Source organism: Notolepis coatsorum (genome assembly GCF_963971535.1).
Source record: "Notolepis coatsorum genome assembly, chromosome: 7".
In the NCBI taxonomy this organism is placed as follows: domain Eukaryota; kingdom Metazoa; phylum Chordata; class Actinopteri; order Aulopiformes; family Paralepididae; genus Notolepis; species Notolepis coatsorum.
In genome coordinates, this window is record NC_140171.1 from 145,779,773 (window position 1) to 145,799,950 (window position 20,178).

The window sequence follows — 20,178 nt, forward strand, 5'->3', positions numbered from 1 at the left end:
TCCCTGGACGAGCACTTCTGCCGCTCTGACCTTTCCGTCGGCACCAGTGATCACTTTGCTTACGCGGCCGGCCGGCCACATAGCTCGGGGTAGTGACTGGTCTATGATCATGACGACTGTGCCCTCCGTCAAATTGTCTCTTTCTTTTACCCATTTCTGGCGGGTCTGTAGAGACGGTAGATAGTGGAGGAGGAAACTGTTCCAAAACTTGTCAGCCAATACTTGACTGTACCTCCACATTCTTCTGCCGTTCGCTTCCTCAGGTCTGTACACTGTCTGTGGGAGCGCGGGGTCCAGCCGCCCCATCAAGAGAGTGTTGGGGGTGACTGGGTCGACATCTGCTACATCACTTGAGATGTAACCGAGGGGCTTTGAGTTCAATACTCCCTCGATCTCTGTGAGAACTGTCGTGAGGACTTCTTCCGCCACGGTCTGGGCCCCAAGCACGGCGTACAGGGCTGTCTTTATTGAACGTACTTCTCGTTCCCAGGTTCCCCCGAAGTGAGGGGCATTCGGGGGGTTAAACTGGAAATCAATCTGAGAGGGAGCGAGGTGGGTCTTAAGTTCTGGGCCCATAGCTTGGAAGCTCTCTCTCAGCTCTCTTTCTCCGCCTTTGAAGTTTGTCCCGTGATCAGACAATAATATAGACGGTTTTCCTTTCCGCGCTGTGAATCTCCGGAAGGCCATAAGGAATGAGTCCGTACTCATGGTTGGAAGGAGTTCTATGTGTATCGCTCGGGTGGTCATGCATTTGAATACAATACCCCACCTCTTCTCCGTCCCTCTTCCTTTCTTCACATACAGCGGGCCGAAGCAGTCCATACCGGTGGAGTGAAAGGGCTTGTCGCCAAGTCGGAGGCGACAGGGGGGTAGGTCAGCCATCCTGGGTATACTGGGCTGTGCTCGCCACTTGCGACAATCTAGACAGGTCCGCTGGAAGCGTCGTACTGCTTCTCTTCCTTGCAGTATCCAATAGCGACGTCTGATCTCAGCGAAGACTCTCTCTGCCCCAGCGTGGTGCACGTCCTCGTCGTATTTCTTTATGATGAGCTCTGTGACCTTGTGTCGGCTGTTGAGAACTATAGGGAACTTGACGTCATCCGTTAAGTCCGGGGCCCTTCTCAGACGACCACCCACTCTGATGAGATCATGGGCGTCGCGCTCAGGGGCCAAGTGGAGCAGTCTGCTGTCTGACGGGACTGGCTTTGATCCCTGCAGACAGTCTAGCTCGTCGGGGAACGAGTCTCTTTGGGCTCGCTGTAGCAGAAGGAGTTCTGCTTCTTCGTAATTAGCTGCATTAATGTCAGTAGTGGAGGGAACCTCAGGGTGGTGCCACAGGAATGTCTTTAACTGTGCACTCTCAAGGGTGGGGCAGTCGTCTATGTTGGGGTCTGTGGGGACTGGTGTGTGTGTCAACCCACAGAACATAGATTTCTTCATCTCTGCCTCCTCTTGACTAGCCTCCCGTGGGGTGGGGTTAGGCCACTCTTCTTCCGGGAGCTTGAGGAACTCGGGACCGTCACTGTAGATATTGTGACGTGTGAGGTCATCCAGGGACATTCCCCGTGTGATGACGTCTGCTGGGTTCTGTTTTGTGTCCACGTACCTCCAGCATGCCGATTCTGTTAACTCTTGGATCTCTGTGATTCTGACTCCCACGAAGACCTTGTATCTACACGAATCGGACTGGATCCATGTGAGTACGGTCATGGAGTCTGACCACAGGATTGTTCTTTGCACCGGGATGGTGAGTTCACGTTGGATTAACGTGGCGAGTTGCGCTCCTACTAGGGCTGTGCAGAGCTCTAGACGCGGGATCGATTGTTGCTTGCGGGGGGCTATTCTTGAACGAGCCAGGATGAAGGCGGTATGTATTTCTCCTCCCTCCTCTCGGGCCCGCAAGTAAGCCACTTCGTAGTAGGCTACTTCGGAGGCGTCGCTGAAGACGTGCAGGTTCATCTGGCACGTCTCCAGCCGCACTGTGGGTGGGAAGTAGCTGCGGCGTATGTTGACACCTGGGAGCGAGTTGAGTTCTGTTTCCCACTCTCTCCATGTGGAAGCAAGGTGGTCGGGTATGGGGTCGTCCCAGCCCTGGTCCTTGTCCCACAGCTCTCGCACAATCATTTTTGCCCTGGTGGTGTAAGGTAGAATACATCCCAACGGGTCATATTGTCTGGCGAGTGTTCTGTATACGCTCCGTCTGGTGGTCGGTAGTGAAATCGACCTTCCCTGCTCCCTGGTCAGGGGTGTGTGTCTATAATGGAGCGAGTCTGTTTTGAAGCGCCAGACTAGTCCTAATGTCATTTCTTGGGCTTCACCTGGGATGGTCGCCATCCAGGTCTCGCTGCTTGCTGCCTTGTTCTCTGGGGAGAGGCTGCGCAGTACTTGAGGGTCGCTGCTGGCCCACTGCCGGAGATCAAAGCCGCCTTTGATCAGAGAGCCGCGGAGCTTGAGTAGGAGGGCCTCGGCCTCTTCTGGCGTCGAGACGCCTTTTTTTTCTTTTTTTTTGTATCCTTTATTTATCCAGGAATGTCCCATTGAGATACAAGATCTCTTCTTCCAGGGAGTCCTGACCAACACAGCACACAACAAGTTTCAACATAAAACAGGGCATTAAACAAAAAACATACAATTCAAATATAAATACAGAGGGTCATTTGTGCAGTGGCAAGGAGCATAATCACATCAACAATAGCATCAGGTAAAACAGTTACATGTTTCATAAAGGGCTAATCGTAGCATACCTTTAAAAGCATTCACAGTAGGAAGTGCCTGTAGACAAAGTTTCACTTGCAGCGTATTCCATAAAAAGGGAGCATAGTGGGAGAATGCAGCTTTACCAAGCTCTGACTGCATCAAAGGAACATTTAACAGCATCCCATTTGCTGCTCGTCTGGTATTAAAAAAGCAAGTATAAAAGGACAGAAGTCTGGAGATATATAAGGGCAGCTTACCTAGCAATGACTTAAGGATAAAAATCAACATGTGTGATTGTCTTCTTTGGTACAGAGAGGACCATCCTAATGACTGATACAAAGTGCAGTGGTGGGTGCGAGAGCCTGCACCTGTTACAAAACGTATGGCAGTATGGTACGCAGAATCCAGCTTTTTAAGCAGGGAGGAAGGAGCATGCATATAGATTACATCGCCATAGTCTAATACAGGCAGAAAGGAACTCTGCACAATTCTCTTCCTGGCTTCAGACGGGAAACATTTCTTTAACCGGAAGAAAAAGCCCAGTTTAGGTCTAAGTTTTCTCAGTAGGTTCCCAATATGAACATCAAAGGCCATCTTTTCATCAATCCATATGCCCAGATATTTATAGGATGCTACTTTGTCAAGGCATGTCCCTTCCAGTGTCAGAATCGGGGGGACAGCTGTATTAACTCGAGAGCGAGAGAAGGTCATGTACTTGGTCTTTTTTGCATTAAGGACCAGTCTTAGCCTTAGCAAGGAGTGTTGTAGTGTATTAAAAGCATCCTGTAGAAGCTCTATGGCCTGAGTTAAAAAGGAAGCCACTGTGTAAACAACTGTATCATCGGCGTATAAATGAAAACGTGCTGGGTTTATCCCATTTCCTAGTTCATTTATAAAGATGGAAAATAAGACAGGGGCCAAAATAGAACCTTGTGGAACACCTTTGTTTACAGTAAGAGCAGCTGAGGTATAATCTTCTACTGAAACACACTGAGTTCTTTCAGATAGATAGTTTTTAAACCAGCTCAAAGCCATTTTACCAAGACCTATGCAGCCAAGCCTTTGCAGTAGCAATGCATGATCCACAGAATCAAAAGCTTTAGACAGATCAACAAACAATGCTGCACAGTGTTTTTTCTTGTCCAGTGCTTCAATTATGTCATTTGAGACTAGCATAGTCGCTGAAGTAGTACTATGGCCTGATCTGAAGCCTGACTGAGACTCGTTAAGAATATTATGGTCAGTTAGAAACTTTTTCAGTTGTTCGTTTACAAGAGATTCAAAGACTTTGGCTTTGCAGACAGTTGTCCACGTAGAAACTCTTCTCTACACTTTGTCGGACCTCCTCGTCAGCTGCTGGGTCCTCTGCGACATGTTTTTGCAGTGCGAACGTAGCACAGCATGGGCTGCATGTGGTTCCGAAAGGGAGGACTTCCCATTGATAGATGGATGGTTGCTCATCCCCGATCCTCTCTCTCCATAAGAACCGCAGCAGGGGCTTGTCCTCTTCCACTAGTCGCACCTGCAGGAACATCCCTTTGATGTCGCGGCTGATGGCCACCTTGTTCTGGCGGAAACGTAGCAACACGCCTAGTAGAGAGGGGCCGAGTGTTGGACCGGGCAAGAGTTCTTTATTCAGATTTTGTAATCCGATCTGGTAGCTGCAGTTAAACACAATACGATCCTTGCCGTTGTGGTGGACCTTGTGGTGGGGCACGTACCATGATTCGGTCGTCTGATCGGCCTCTTGAATGTCAATTTTCTTTATGTGTCCCGCTGTGATTAGCTTGTCAATCTCAGCGCGGTACACAGTGGCTTGAGCGGGGTCTCTGGCTAGGCGCCGCTCGGTGTTCAGTAGATATCGCTCCGTCGCTTCTTTTGAGGCGTGGAAGGTGGGCATACCCTCTCGCCTCAAGAGTGGAGTTGCGTATCTCATCACTCCATTGACCTCGACTCTCTTTGTCCTCTGCTCGAGGAGGGCTATGGCATAAATGTCTTCCTTGGAACGAATGTGTTTCTTTTCGTTCTTAAAGGGCATTGTCTCTAGTGTCCATAGCCTCTCGACGTGCTGTAAGAGGGTGGTGTCTTCTTCTGTCACTCTGGAGTGAAGGCAGCGAGTGGCTGCTGGTCGGTTGGGAGACCTGGAGAGGGGGCCTTGTAGTGTCCATCCTAGGCGGGTCTCGACTGCTGCTGGACAGCCTCTGGGCCCAATGTGGACCCGGTCCGTTGGGACGATGAGGTGTGCGTGGTCGGATCCTATGAGCAGGGTCGGGGTGGCGCCGTCGATGAGCGGTATAGGTAGTTGACGCAGGTGCACGTATTTTTCCATCAGCTTGGAGATGGGGTAGGTGTACCGCGACAGGCCTATGTCTTGGCTGGTGAAAGCGTTAGTGATCCTATACCGCCTCTCTGGCTGCCCGCTTGCTGCGATAGTGAAGGAGACGTTCTCACCCTTTATTGTCTTCAGGTCTCTTCTTATAGTACGAATTGTCATCGTTTCTTCGCTCCCCCGCAGACCCAGCTGGGCTGCAGCGGATGCGAGGAGGAGAGTCTTTTCTGACCCGTCGTCAAGGACGGCGTAAGTGTCCATGACCTTGTCCTCGTAGCTTAATGTCACTCGGACCACTTTCAAGAGCACTCGGGAGCTCCCGCTGCTGGCGGGGTCAATATACATGACGCTTACTCTGGTGCTGCTTGGGGGTGCGAGTTTCTTCCTGTTGCTGTCATGCAAGACGTCCAAGTGGGCGCCGTCACACCGGCTGCACCTCTTCTTCAAGCAGCACTCGGCTGCCATATGGCTGCGCGCACAGCGGTAACAGCGGCGGTTGGACTTTATCCATTGACTCACCTCGTCGACGGTCATCTTCTTGAAAGTGTCACATTGTGACAGCCAATGTTCTTTCTCGCAGTACTGGCATACAATCTTCCACTTCTCTTTCGTCGAGGGGGTGTTGTGGTTCTTGTTCCGCGGTACTGATTCGGCTTGGTGCATGACGGTCACCAGCCTGCGGTTATCGTTGGATCTCCGAGGTCCATCTCTGGGGCTTGGTCCACTCCGCACGAACGTATCCAGTCGTAGGCTGCTGACTTCTCTCGTGAGGAAGTCGGCCAGGTCTAGGAGGGATGGCTCGGGACCGTCGGGATCACGGTGGTCTCTTTGCCGCCTGAAGCGCTCTTGTCGGGCGGGAGGGAGCTTCTCTAATATCCTTTCTACATTAGAGTTAGCATACAGTTCGTGTCTACCCTTTTCCTTTTGGGCCCCCAGCATCCCTACCAGGGATTGTACCTTGATAGAGAGGTCATCCAATGAGCGATTGTCTGTGGCTGGGGGGAGACGGTCAATATTCCTTATCTCTTGTATCACGTAGTCCCATATGCGTCCATAACGCTGGTCGAGGGCTACTAGAGCCGCGGTGTATGGGGTACTTGAGTTGGAATATGCCAGCGCTATATTATGCGCTCTGGGCACCTTCAGGTGCTTGAGGAGGATAGCATATTTGTACGACTCATCAGGGACGTCGGACATCATAGTCTCTAAGCACATCCGTAATTCCGTGTACTGTGCTCTGTCCTCGTGCGTAAAATCCGGGAACGTCGGTGTGCCAAGGTACGATGCCATGGATGGCTGGCACATCGGTGAGCGTTGGGGGAGAGGCCTCCTGGGCGAGTCTCCCCGTACGTGTCGTCGTGGGCTGGTACTTGGTGGGTACCAAAGCCCGGGTACCCAGGTGCTGTTCCTCGGGGCTGGCTGTGCGTCAAACTCACCCCTGAGTTGAGTCGGGGGTCTGTAGCGCAGGGCCTCGGGGGTAAAGTCTGGGCTGTACTGGACCTCCTGGTCCTGTGGAGTACGATGCTGCTGGTGGGCTTGACCTTCCTCCTCTTCCTCTTCCTCTGCTAGGTCTTCTAGATCTTGGAGTCGTCTATTCAATCTCTCGGCGGCATAGGCCGGTTCTTCCCGGTTGCTGGGTCTCGCATGGACCGGTCGGGGAGGGGGTTCGGAGACGTGGATAGGCTCTTTCTGTTGGCCGGGCTCCCGGCCACTTGGTCGGGTAGGGGAAGGTGCCCTAGACCCTTGTCTTGATGATGCCCTGGAGCTCCGTGCGGAGAGAGGGGTTGTCGCCCTGGCAATCAATTGCTCCATTATCTGCGCTTGTAGTCGGTCGCGCTCTGCTTCGCGCTTGATGTGAGCGAGGTCGCGCTCTGCTTCGCGCTGGGCTTGGGCTGCGTCGCGCTGTGCATTGGCGGCGTCGCGCTGTGCATCGGCAGCGGCGCGCTGGGCATCGGCGCGGTCTCTTTCAATATTCTCTTCCGTCTGGAGGCGTCTGGTCTCCAGGCGTATGCGGTCGTCTTCACTCCTTTGCTGCGCCTGGAAGCGCTCTCGCTGGGTTGCAGAGTGTTCGCGTTCACTAAGGGCTTGCGCTTGGAGTTGCGCGTGAAGGCGCTCTCGTTGGTCTGCAGATTGTTCGCGCTCACTCAGTTGTTGAGCCTGCAGGCGTTCTCTTTCCATGGTAGAGTGTTCGCGCTCACTTAGCTGTTGCGCCCGGAGGCGCTCTTGTTCCATGGAAGAATGTTCGCGCTCGCTAAGCGTCTGTGCTTGGAGTCGATCGCGTTCAGTGGAGGCTGCCAGGGTGGCGATGAATGCCTGCACCAGCATCTTGTCCGCCTCGCTGGGGGAAGACACTGATGGAGGTGATCGGCTTCTGACAGTGCTCGTTGGAGATCCGTTCTCCTGGCGCGCTCCGAGGAGGTCTATCTCCTGGGCGCGCTTCTCTTCTGGTAGTGGGTCGGGTTCCGTCCCTGGAGCGCTTTCTTTATCCTGGAGCTCTCCGGGGACCGTCCCGTTGACGTTGTCGGGGGGTATAGTCATGTCATGTCCCTCCTGGTCCCCCCCGTGAGCTTGGTCAATTACGTTAGAACCCACTAGGGTCTCTACTGGCAAGGTCGCCTGGTCGGTAGGGTTTGACATGCTTTTACTATCCGCTTTTCCCGCATTTAACGTCTGTATAAAGCTAGGTATTAGACTGGCAGCGTAGTCCTCTAGGTAAGGAGGTGGCTGACGTCTGCGCTGCGGGCGTTCTAGCTTAGGAGAGCCGTTTGTGGAGTGTTCACCGCTGGCCATGGTTAATATCAATATTATATTTAGATATTACACTGATATTCTCCGGCTCGAAGGACCAATTGTAACTGAGGGGTACAATTCCCTGACTGTATTGAGAGTATGGTATCATTAAACCACTACTTAGTTGAAACTTGAAACTACTGGCCATACAGTACACGGTATATCTGGTGAACACCCACACAAGAATACGGCTTAACAAAGAAAGTTATATTTAGAAGTATTTATTATTAGAGCAGCAACAATAGGTTACAAATTGAGAATTATGAATTGCGCTTATATGGCGAAGAACACTTAAGTAGGTCAAGAGCGTAAGTCCATGAGCATATTAAGATGGGTATAATTGACACCACCTGTAGCATAAGAATTACATAAGGCACACTCGTAGTCAGCTGGAGATACTAAGGGGGTTCCCTCCGGTTGTAAGCCAGCAGGGGAGAGGAATGGTCGGGAGCAAAGTCTGGATCAACGAGGAATAAAGAGACTCCAGATACAGGAGACAGTGCAATAATCCTTTGGTCCGTAGACAAAGCAACAGCTATACTCCGGTATGCAAGACAGCATGGATGAAAGCTAGCCAGCCTCTGTGGGTCCTAGAGGCGGGCTCGACGGTGCTCTTCACAGGGTAGATCCCACACAGCAGTGGGGTAGACGGTTCTCTGCTCCAGCAGCCACAGTACCAAAGCAATATAATCCAGCCGGAAAAGGCTCTGCATTCGCCGGTGTAGGTTCTCCGGTGTACATATCCAACGGTTCTCGTCTAGGACTCCTCGGATGGCGGCACGAGTTTAGGCCGCCCAGCCTGGATAAGTGCACTAGCTCGGTACGACGAACCGGTGGTAATGCTGGTCACTGTAGAACGGTAGCCGCACGATACACTATAAATAATAGACTATTACTTTACAATAGAATAAGTCGAACTCGACGATACAGCGTTAAACTCTGACACTTTAGCTATCTATTCGCACGCGGTTCTCAAGGCTCTATTTAGGGGCAAAAGGGGCCCACTTCACGGCACGTTGTATCGTGGTGAAGGCTTCAACGTTTTGGACCAACAGGTTTTAGGCTAAGTGCTGCTGTATCCACCTGCGACGTATTTATACGTAAGGTGAATAATCTAGTGCCAACCTCAGTTCTGTCTCGTATTACTGCGCAAACCTGGACATGTTGAGACATGTCTTAGCGGTAGCTTTGAACTTGCCATTGGGGGTATGGCCGTTGGCGCCTAGGGGTCGCTGTCCAATAGGAGAACGAATATTATGGTCTGGCCTGTACCTAGGTAAAGGGATATTCCGTGTATATATACAAAGGATATACAAGGGCTATCAGACGATATACAAATATTATACAATATATCTCAAGCAATAAATATATATATTCGGTTTAATCTGACCCTTTGTAACAATGATGATGATGATGATGATGATGATGATGATGATGATGATGATGGTAAAAGTGATGGTGATTGTGATGATGATGATGATGATGATGATGAGGATGATGATGAAGATGATGATGATGAAGATGATGGTGAAAGTGATTATGATTGTGATGATGATGATGATGATGATGGTATTGATGATGATGATGATGATGATGATGATGATGATGGTGAAAGTGATGATGATTGTGATGATGATGATGATGATGATGATGATGATGATGATGATGATGATGATGATGATGATGGTGGTAGTGATGGTGTGCCTCTCCTCTTCATCAGGTCCACGACCTGAGGCTGAATGAGAACAAGCTGAAGGCGGTGCTCTTCACCTCCATGTACCGCTTCACCAACCTGACGGACCTCAACCTGACCAAGAACGAGATCACCTACATAGAAGACGGGACGTTCGCTGGCCAGGCCAACCTGCAGGTCTGTGAACCACACCTTTCTTTACAAATAATTATACATTTTTGTTTATCTAACATTTATCTAACAGGGGCCACATTTGAAAATGGACAACAAGTGGCACGTGTATAGAAATATCATTCATTGACTGGATGTAGTCTAAGTAAAAAAGATATAAGATAAGATCAGATATTCCTTAATTGATCCCCTTGGGGAAATTCTGCATCATAGCAGCATGGGGGAGGGGGGGGGGGGGGGGGTACAGGTAGTAGAAGACATACAGGTCACAGAATTATAGTACAGTGGAGAAGTAAAAATAAAAATGTAATAAAAATGCAGTGTAAACAATATACAATATAATTAACTCTGGACATGCGCATATGGGCAACAAGGTGCGATATGAGGGTATGTACTGTATGCCCTCTCAGTTATATTTGCCCTACAATAAATATAGTTACAATATATAATCTAATCATCTAAATCGAATACAAAAAATGTTTTTAAACATTTAACGAAATGCTAAAATGCTAAATGCTAAATATATGCAATATATAATCTAATAATCTAAATCTAATCTAACCCTTTCACTGCCGCACTACCAAAACGGTTAACCCTTTCACTGCGACAATACACAGCAGGTTAACCCTTTCACTGCCACACAACAGCCGGTTAAACCACGACCGTCGGGTGTGTGATAGTAAAGGGTTAACCTTCTGTCGGGTGGCAGTGAAAGGGTTAATACATAATCCAAAAAGGCTAAATGCTAAATATATACTCTGATGAAGTATAAGTAAGGGATAATGTATAGCTCAATAAATAATTGCAAAATAATTGACCGACACAGAGTTTAGAACACCGAGGACAAGACGAGATCAAATGCAGACGCAGTTGTTCTGTGGCTCCTCTGTCATCGCCGGCAGCCGGCAGGTGTGTGGTCTGATTACCTGATGAGTGCAGCTGTGCATATGCTGAGCTTAGTTTACGTGACTGTCTGCGACCAAAATGCTTGATTGTGATTTGTCAATAGCGATGTGTTACCCGTATGTATCAGCGGTCATTATTGCGCGTTGCCCATAGCAGCGGTCCATTATCGAGAAATAACTGACCGCTGTCAGGGGCAACCGAGCGCTATTGACAAATCACAATCAAGCATTTTGGCGAATGTTAAAACGCCATGTAATAATATACAATAACGTTGTGTGTGTTTGTCGCCCCCCGCAGGTGCTCCAGCTGGGCTACAACAAGCTGACCAACCTGACCGAGGGCATGCTGAGGGGCCTGGGCCGCATGCAGTGCCTCTTCCTGCAGCACAACCTCATCGAGGTCATCGCCAACAACGCCTTCTGGGAGTGCCCGAGCCTCAGCAGCCTGGACCTGTCCTCCAACAAGCTGGCGCGCCTCGACCCCACCACCTTCACGGTGCTCAACCGGCTGATGGTGTGCGAGCTGGCGGGGAACCCCTTCCACTGCGGCTGCGAGCTGTACACCTTCCTCACGTGGCTGGAGGCCTTCAACAACGTCACCCACACCTACGACCGGCTCCAGTGCGAGACCCCGCGGGAGATGTTCGGCTACCCGCTGCTAAGCCCCGTGCCCCTGTCCGGCCAGGGGAGAAACGCCCGCTCCGTCCTCTCCTCCATCTGTCGTGACGGGATGATCATCCCCGGGATACCCTCCCTGCGGCCGGACATGGACGGCTCCGGGATGGGCTTGGACGACACGGATCAAGGGTACTTTCACCCGCCCACCACGTCGGCCGCCACGGACCCCGCCGCGGACGGCCATCAGATCGCCATCAAGCTCCACACCGTCTCCCTCTACACGGCGTCCCTCCTGGTCCAGATCCCTCGGCCGTACAGTAAGATGTACATCCTGTCCCAGTACAATCAGACCTTCGTCTCGGACATCATGCCCCTGAAGAAGAAGAGGGAGACCATCACCCTGGACAACCTGAAGCCTCACACCAACTACACATTCTGCGTGGCGTCGATAAGCAAGTCCCAGCGCTACAACCACACCTGCTTGTTCTTCGCCACCCGGGCAGCGGGACCGGAGGACCTCCAGGCCAACCCGTCCACCACCACCCACTACATCATGACCATCCTGGGCTGCCTCTTCGGCATGATCATCGTGCTGGGCGTCGTCTACTACTGCCTCCGCCGGCGACGCATCCAGGAGGAGAAGGACAAGTCCATCAGTGTGAAGAAGACTATCCTTGAGATGAGGTAATCAGTGCCTTCCACTGGTGTCCTGAATTGAGAGGAGTGCTGGAGACGTAGATTTAATTATCTATTTATTTATATCGTTTTTTTATGGATGTACATTCGAACGTGTCAGTGACGGGGTAACCTCGTTCCCAGTTTTATCTCCTCCGTGAGATAAAGCCTGGTAATGAACTACGGCCGAAAGTGTGTATGGGGGTAGAATCTCCGGTGTATGTACTTCCCCTGGAAGCTGCCTCGAACGGACCAAACTTTTCCCGAATCCTGTCGGCCAACCAGCTAGAACGTCCCGGTCATGTAGTAAATTCTTCAGGCAAAGCCGTTGCAGTGACTTAAACAAGGAAATATTGTGCACTTCACACGTTTCTGTAATTGTTTTGTCTAAACCGGAAAGCCTGTAGCCTGTACTTCCTGTACTCCCATTTACACACTTTAGGAGGCATATCTTTACCAGCCTAGTGATGGGCTAACAAGATGCCAAATCCATTAAGTCTAAATGATTGCTTAATTTCGTTTTTTTTAAACTGTATGTATGTCAATGACTGTATGTATGACAGAAGGACTAGTGCTATTCTTTAGAATAGAATAGAATAGAATAGAAAATAAGTACTTTATTAATCCATAGGGAAATTCAGCACCACACATTTAGTTTATCAAAAGTAAAAAAAAAAAGAAAAAGAAAAAACTGAATAAAAAGAAAATAATAATAATAATAATAATAATAATAATAATAATAATAATAATAATAATAATAATAATAATAATAATAATAATAATAATAATAATAATAATAATAATAATAATAATAATAATAATAATAATAATAATAATAATAATAATAATAATAATAATAATAATAATAATAATAATAATAATAATAATAATAATAATAATAATAATAATAATAATAATAATAATAATACACAGAGATATATACAGTAAATGTAAAATTAAAATGTAAAATTTAAATGTAAAATTTAAATGAAAAATGTAAATGTAAATTTAAATGTTAAATTTAAATGTAAAATTTAAATGTAGGGTATAGGGATCCAGGAAGGTATACCTATAGTAAAATGTAAATGTACAGGAAGATATACAGGGATTTACTTTGTGCTCAGTGAGGCGTTGTACAGTCTGATGGCTGTTGGTCAGCCAAGTCTGTGTGTAGTGGGTGGGAGGGGTTGTCCCTGATGGCCTGGAGCTTTGCATGGCTCCTCCTCTCTGACACCACCACCAGAGAGTCCAGCTCCACCCCTACCATGTTACTGGCCTTCCTGACCAGCTTATCCAGCCTGTTCATATCCCCCGCTCTCAGTCCGCTGCCCCAGCAGGTCACAGCGTACAAGAAGGCACCCGCCACCACCGACTCGTAGAACATCCTCAACATCCTTGTACAGGGGTTGAAGGATCTCAGCCTTCGGAGGAAGTAGAGTCGGCTCTGGCCTGAGTGCCTCAGCTTGTTTTGACCCGTTGAGTGTGTTGTCTACTGTATGTGCACATCACACAGCTGAGAGGCACAGGTGTCGAGTACCCTTGGGCTAACGCCATCAAGACCCGCAGCTTTGCCTGCGTGAATTTTATTAAGCTGTTTATTCACCTGGTCTGCAGAGAGCCACACTGTGGGGGTCTCAGGTGTAGGGGGAGGGGCAGGTCGTCGAGCTGTGGCGGGCAGACAGGCTGCACCAGGAAGGATGGAGTGGGGTGGGCAGTAAGGGGGAGGGAGGGGGTTGCTGGAGTTGAGGGGCTGAGAGGCAGGGGAGGGGAAGACAGGGCAACTGGAGTTGTGTCAGGGGGGGGGGGGGTCTAGGAGAGGCCGCTGTGTCAAACCTGTTGTAAAACTGGTTTAGCTCATTGGCCCCATCGACCCCCCCTTCCCCCCACTGGTTTGAGGCCGGTTATGGTCTGCATGCCAGTCCAGACTACCTTCATATTATTTTCTTACAGTTTTCCTTCCAGGTTCCTCTTATAATTGTGACTAGGCACAGAGAATAGGGTCTTGTTTTTATTTTATTTAATTTTTTACATGACATGAAAGTACAGGTTCATACCATCACTTGTGCAAATTGGGTGGATACTTTTCAATCTATGTCTTCAAAGATGATAACACAACAGCCCGTTTTGAGCTATAGAGCTTCAAAGGGGCTGTTGGCTGTTATCTTAATGGCCAACTTGCAGGTTAAACCCTACTCTTCAATTATGGGTAGTTTACATCATTCGTATCTAATTTCATTATTTTTTTTTCTTCCATTTGACGCCGGAAATGCCAGAAAGGGTTAAAAAGGTCCGTGCACGAATAACATGCACGGAGCAAATGAAAAAGCTTATCAGACGCTAGCAGGGCCGTGACGTCACTCGAGGCAACTTATGCCTTATGCCCGTCCGGGTCATAGTACTACTGGCTATATGGCTCTGGCTAACTTCACCCCGCTAACGTTAGCATTATGTCTACTGTCGTGCACCATTTTAAATCGGGCCATGTAAAAGAGTTTGGGGAACGAGTAAAATGTGCAGGTCCTCTTCTCAGACCTGTGGGGCAAAGCACTGCACACACATCATGCCGGCTAGCAAGCTACATGTCACGGCATGTTGATACGATAGCAGCCCCTCGGATAGCACTCGGTGCATCACAGTCACGAAACGGGCTACCACGATAGCTATTAGCTAACTAACGTTAACATTACAAGCTCAAACACCTTATAACTACTACTATTGTCGTGTCCATAAGTTCCCTGGCAGAATACTTGTGAGGACAAACATATACAAAGAGGAGAGAACCATTTAAAATCGGGTGATGTTAGGAGTTTCGAGAATGCTGGCTACCAAGCTAGCTAACTTAGCTACTAACGTTATATACACAATATGCACAACGACACAATGATTTACATTATTACAAATATGGTAACATGGTTGTGGCTTTTACAAATAGTGGTTAGCTTTAGAGATGAATGGCTATGATCACGGAGCAATAGTGTAACAGAGACTAGCTCCTCGGCTAGTAGTAGCAAGGCTCTCTGTTTCCTGCCACTACCTGCTGTGACTCTCAGAGCCCCTGCTGTCCTGCACCTGGTGTGACGTCATTATTAAGATGACACACGCACGTTATGAACCATGCATTAAAATATGCATGTGCGTGGAGGTTGTGGTTTGGTCCACAAAATGTTTGATAAAAACGCTAAAACTGGGTCAATTTCGATAATTCTTTGAAAGTCACCATTGCCCTAGTCACATTGTTTATTGAACAAAAATACAACCTGCAAGTTGGCCTTTAAGAGGCATGCAGAAATACAAATACCCACTGGCCTTTGCCACCTAACACCTTATCCAGGTGAGAGCCTGGTGAGTGTGCGAAAGTTACCATAGCTCAGCGTAGGTTTGTCTCTACGTGTTCAGGAGACTCAGGTGCATAAAAACTTGATTATGATCCTGTCTCTACCACAACCACAGCCCCAGCTGTGAGTGAATTACACGAAGGTCGGAGACTTATTTTTAACACAAGGCAGCAGCGCACGCCTGTCCACGGGAGTGAGGCGCGGGCGGACATGGCAATTTTTCTAAATAAAATACCCGGATCCGCAGCCAGGTATCGATCGGTCTGTGACCCGATGGTTGGGGACCTCTGCTATAGAGCCCTCTCTCTATACGCCGTTATGCGCAAGATTACAGACTTGCAGAGCACATACTGGAGTAAATGCCTTATTATTCTATGCATGGAGAGGAGAGAAACGGAGAGAAGATAATCTCATCTTAATTCAGATACAATTTAACACATACGGTTCCAAACATACTCATGTTTCTCGGCATATTTTCACACCACCAACAAAGTACCCGGCCTGTTGTCTCAGAATGGATTTTGTGTGTGTCTGTGTCTCCTCTCCAACACCTGAGACAGAAAGTACTTAGCCAGTAGCCACGCCCCTTCGACACAACTGTCGTTTTTTCACACAACTAGGAAATATAACAATCATATCAAATTTTGCAAATGCAAATATATAATGCTACACTCACGATACTCCTTTTGACTACCGGCAAGCGTGGCCAACTCATCCATCGTATTTGCCAAAGACCTCACGTTAAACCATGACGAAGGAAGGGAGATATGGTTTGTAATCCCCTTCTCTCTCTCTTCTCTTAGCCCTCTTCTGTCTCGCATGCCGCCCTCTGCCTCGACATCCACGAAAACCACCCTTAGTTATTTTTCAGCTCCTCCGCGACTGTTTGTTAAGTCTGGGTTGGTTAGCTGGCTGTGGAGCGCCGGCTGGTTCGCTCGTGTAAACAAAGGAACCGGACGCTCCGATCAGCTACTTGAAAGTAATCCTACCGTCAGCCAGACGGACACAACTCTTCCAAAATGCATATTTAGAAGGGCATGACTTAAGGCGAGACAGTACCCCCGAAATCGCCTTTTTGCTTCTTCTTTTTTTGACGATATTGAGATTTTGTTATATTTTGCTTCCTTAACATGTCTTATTTCAAACTAGTGGCAATAAAATATCAAAAACACACAAGTAGTTGTTTATTTTACTTCAGTTGATCTGATTCTGTCATAGATCACAATTACAATACAGAAATGTTTGGGTGTTTTCCCAAAAATGTGTTTTCTTACACGCAAGAGATGAAATGTCCCATTTCTCTAGCACCTACACACACCATACTTTCCTAATTTCTTCCTATCTATACCCTGAATCTTTTTACAAAGGGGTTTGTTGATATATCATTCCTAGCCTGATTTATAGTATATTTATACCAAAAAACGTGGCGATCCAATGTGTGATGTCTATCCTGGTGATATATGCAAATTAGCGCATATTTAATTTGGTAACGCCCACTTTACATATATAAACATAAAATTGCAGAAAACTTGCAATACATTTATTTTTAGTTGTTATGTACTGTACATAACAAACTGGGAAAGTTTCATAGTGATATCTATTAAAAATAATTGCCTATTAGGGGGTACTGTCTCGCGTTAAGTAAAATGGACTTGTGTCCAAAAAAAAAAAAGACAATACAATAAAAAAGTACAAATTAGATGGATGTACAGAAACAGGTAGAGCAATCTGTGACTCCCAGTCGACCCATGTGCACTAATACATATTCGATGTTTTGATACAAAATCATGAAAAAACTTCTAAGTATATACAACAACTTCTTTATTTGAAATCAATGTTCTCCCAACACTCACTAAAGCTGTGGGCCATGGTACTTTCCATTTTATGTTAAGCTGTAATTAAGGCACGCGGAGGACAAACTCATTAATGCTTAATAAGTCTCAAAGCTTAATGAAATTATGCAAGATGTAGTTTGGGGCTATTTGTAAAATGATCTGATTTGTTTTTATTTGGTTTTGAAGTGAATTTTGACAGGGTTCGCACACGGTCCTTGAAGTGCTTAACGTGCTTGATAAAAAAAAAGTCAAGGCTTGGAATTCCTTAAAAACAGCCAATTTTTAATAAACAAGGTGCTTAAAAAGTTATTGAAATTCAAATCAACCATCTGCATTGAAAGTTTTGTTCATTGGTTTTAAGTAGGGATGCTCGATATTGGCTTTTTTATCGATACCGATATACCGATATTGTCCAACTCTTAATTTCCGATACCGATATCAACCGATACCGATATATGCAGGGTTTCCCCCCCAAAAAACGGAATAGTTTCAGGTAATTAACATTACATATCTCTTGTTGTGGAATTAACACAACATTATGCATACTTTTGACAATAAATAAAATCAGAATTTGTTCTTACTTGCTTGCCTGGGTAAATAAAGGTTAAATAAATGTAAAAAAAAAAGAATTTGAAAACCGATACAGATATTTTCCGATATCACATTTTAATGCCGATATCGGCCGATAATATCGGACATCCCTAGTTTTAAGCCATAAATATTGGATACGATTTTTTTTCTATAAAAAACAGCAAGTGAATTGTATCCTTTTAAATGTCCTTTAAAAAAAATAGTGCTTGGAAAAGTACTTGAAAGTCCTTGCATTTCGTTTTGCAATGTCTGTGGGAACCCTGTTTTGAAGTGACTCTTCGCCTCTCTCTAGGTACGGTCCGGAGGCCGCAGCAGCGGTCACTAATGACCCAGGTGCCATGCAGCGTCTCCAGGAACAGGCCCACCACCAGCACCATCACACTGGGGGAACAGGGAGCAAACTCCCCCCTTCTGCCTCCTCCAGCACCGGCATGCTCCACGGCTCGGGCAACACCAGCTCATCTCGCCTCTCAACCCTACCCCAGGTGGAGAAGATGGCCACGGCCTTCTCTGAGGCTATGGGTGGCAAGGGCAGCTACATGGATGTGAGGACAGGAGTCATGGTAGGGGAGAGCCGGGACGGAGTGGCAGCAGGGGAGAGCAGGGACGGAGTGGTAGGAGGTGCAGGGGGGGAGGTGGTCGTGGATATGCGAGGTGGGGACGAGGACAGGCCGGAGGCCGGAGAGGATTCGGATGATGACGGTCGTGGCTCGGCCTCTGAGATCTCCACCATTGCCAAGGAAGTGGACAAGGTCAACCAGATCATCAACAACTGCATCGACGCTCTGAAGCTGGACACTTCAAGCAGCACTGTGACCGCCGCTGACAACAGCAAACAAATGTCCTCTCCAAAGCCGCCCGCCTGTATCACCTCCCTCCCCCGCAACCTCCTGCCGCTCTCTCCGGGCCACCTTGGGGCCCAGATAATGGCTTCTTCCCCTAAGATGCATCCCCACCCTCACTCCCAGCCTCATCCCCAGCCGCACGGCCAGACCCACTCACAGCCTCACCCTCAACCTCACCCTCCGTCCATGGCCCCGGTGCCCCTTGTCATGCCCCTGTCTGAGCGCCCGGGCATCAGCGGTGGAGGGTTTCTCTCCCCACCTTACCGAGACCCGCCGCCGGCCAACGCGGTGCGGCCCCTCCAGAGGCAGCTGAGCGCCGACACCGCCGCGGCCGTGGGCGTGAAGAACCGCTGCAGCGCCTCCTCGTCGGGGGGCTCCGTCAAGAGTGCCAGGGTGTTCAGCATGGACGTCCCAGAGCAGCGCAGCCCCTGCAAGTACCCCCTGGAGAAGGGCAGCCCCGCGGGCCGTGGTGGAGGGGTTGGAGTCGGCGGTGGTGGGGGTTGCGGTGGGAATGGGATGGGAAACATCAACGGGGGTGGAGTAGGTGTGAACGGGGGAGGCATGGTGTGTGGTAATGGTAGTGGGGGTGGTGGGGGTGGTGGTGGTGGTGGTGGAGTCGGGGTGCCAGGCACAGGGCCGCAGCAGCAGCACCACCTGGCGGTTCATCCGGACTACCACTGCTCCGAGCACCGCCACTCCTTTCCAGCGCTCTACTACGAGGGCGCCAACGACCCGCCCTCGCCGGCCCAGAAGGCCTCGTTCCTCAAGCCGTCGGGCCGCTCCAAACACCGGGACACCACCACCGCCGCCTACTCCCAGCTTTCGCCTTCCCGACACCACCACTACAACTCGGGCTACTCCTCCAGTCCAGAGTATTCCTCCGAGAGCACGTTGAGGATCTGGGAGCGCTTCCGGCCGTACAAAAAGAGTAGTCCTCGCGAGGAGGCCTCCTACATAGCGGCGGGCCACGCCCTGCGCAAGAAGGTGCAGTTCGCCAAAGACGAGGACCTCCATGATATTTTGGACTACTGGAAGGGGGTGTCCGCTCAGCAGAAGCTGTGAGCTGAGGGAGCACGGTGACGGTGAAGGAGGAGGGGTGAAAGTCAGATACAACAGCAGACTAAGAAATGGGGTGGGGACTAATAGCAGAGTAGAACTTCTTGTTGTAGCAGGTCCAGAAGATTACGGAGGAGTTTCCACAAGTTATTCCACAGACACGCCGCTCTCAACACACGCTCTCACGATACAGTATTGAGCGAGAGACTACAAAAGCCAGACTCCCCCCCTTTTTTTTTACGAGGCACTTTGGTCCTGCAGGCTTCCTTAGGCAGGTTGAATCACCTCTAATGAGACGTGTGAGATAATGGTGATGAGCAGGTGTCTTCTACCTCATTATTCGCCATACCATAGCTTGGCTATCTCGCTAGAAGCAGCCCCGTTCACAGCTAAAAGCCTGTCCCCCTCTCCTCTAATCCCATCAAACCACCATTCACGAAACAATCATTCCAGCGCCTCCAACACCTGCTCTCCTATATGAGCTTCATTTAGCGAGATAATGGGGGGGGGGGGGGACTGGGATGAGGAATTAGGCGCGTTTGTTTTAGAATTGCCCAAATCTCCTTCTTCGGGGGAGGACATTAAGTGATACTTATCGGGCTAATTGTTCTTGCTAGTAATTAGCCAGTATGGAAGTA

At 48.7% G+C, this 20,178-nt stretch overlaps 1 protein-coding gene across 1 annotated transcript in view; it reads left to right on the plus strand.

Annotated features, from left to right (window-relative positions):
• elfn2a (extracellular leucine-rich repeat and fibronectin type III domain containing 2a) overlaps window positions 1-19,546 on the plus strand; it is a gene marked incomplete at both ends in the record, with an annotated part of 24,573 nt that extends 5,027 nt beyond the window's left edge. Inside the window, 3 exons of the mRNA XM_084318423.1 lie at window positions 9,537-9,686; window positions 10,884-11,887; window positions 17,932-19,546. Of these exons, the coding sequence (XP_084174549.1) occupies window positions 9,537-9,686; window positions 10,884-11,887; window positions 17,932-19,546 (2,769 nt within the window). The remainder of the gene's footprint in view (window positions 1-9,536; window positions 9,687-10,883; window positions 11,888-17,931) is intronic.
• Between the last annotated feature and the right edge of the window lie 632 nt (window positions 19,547-20,178).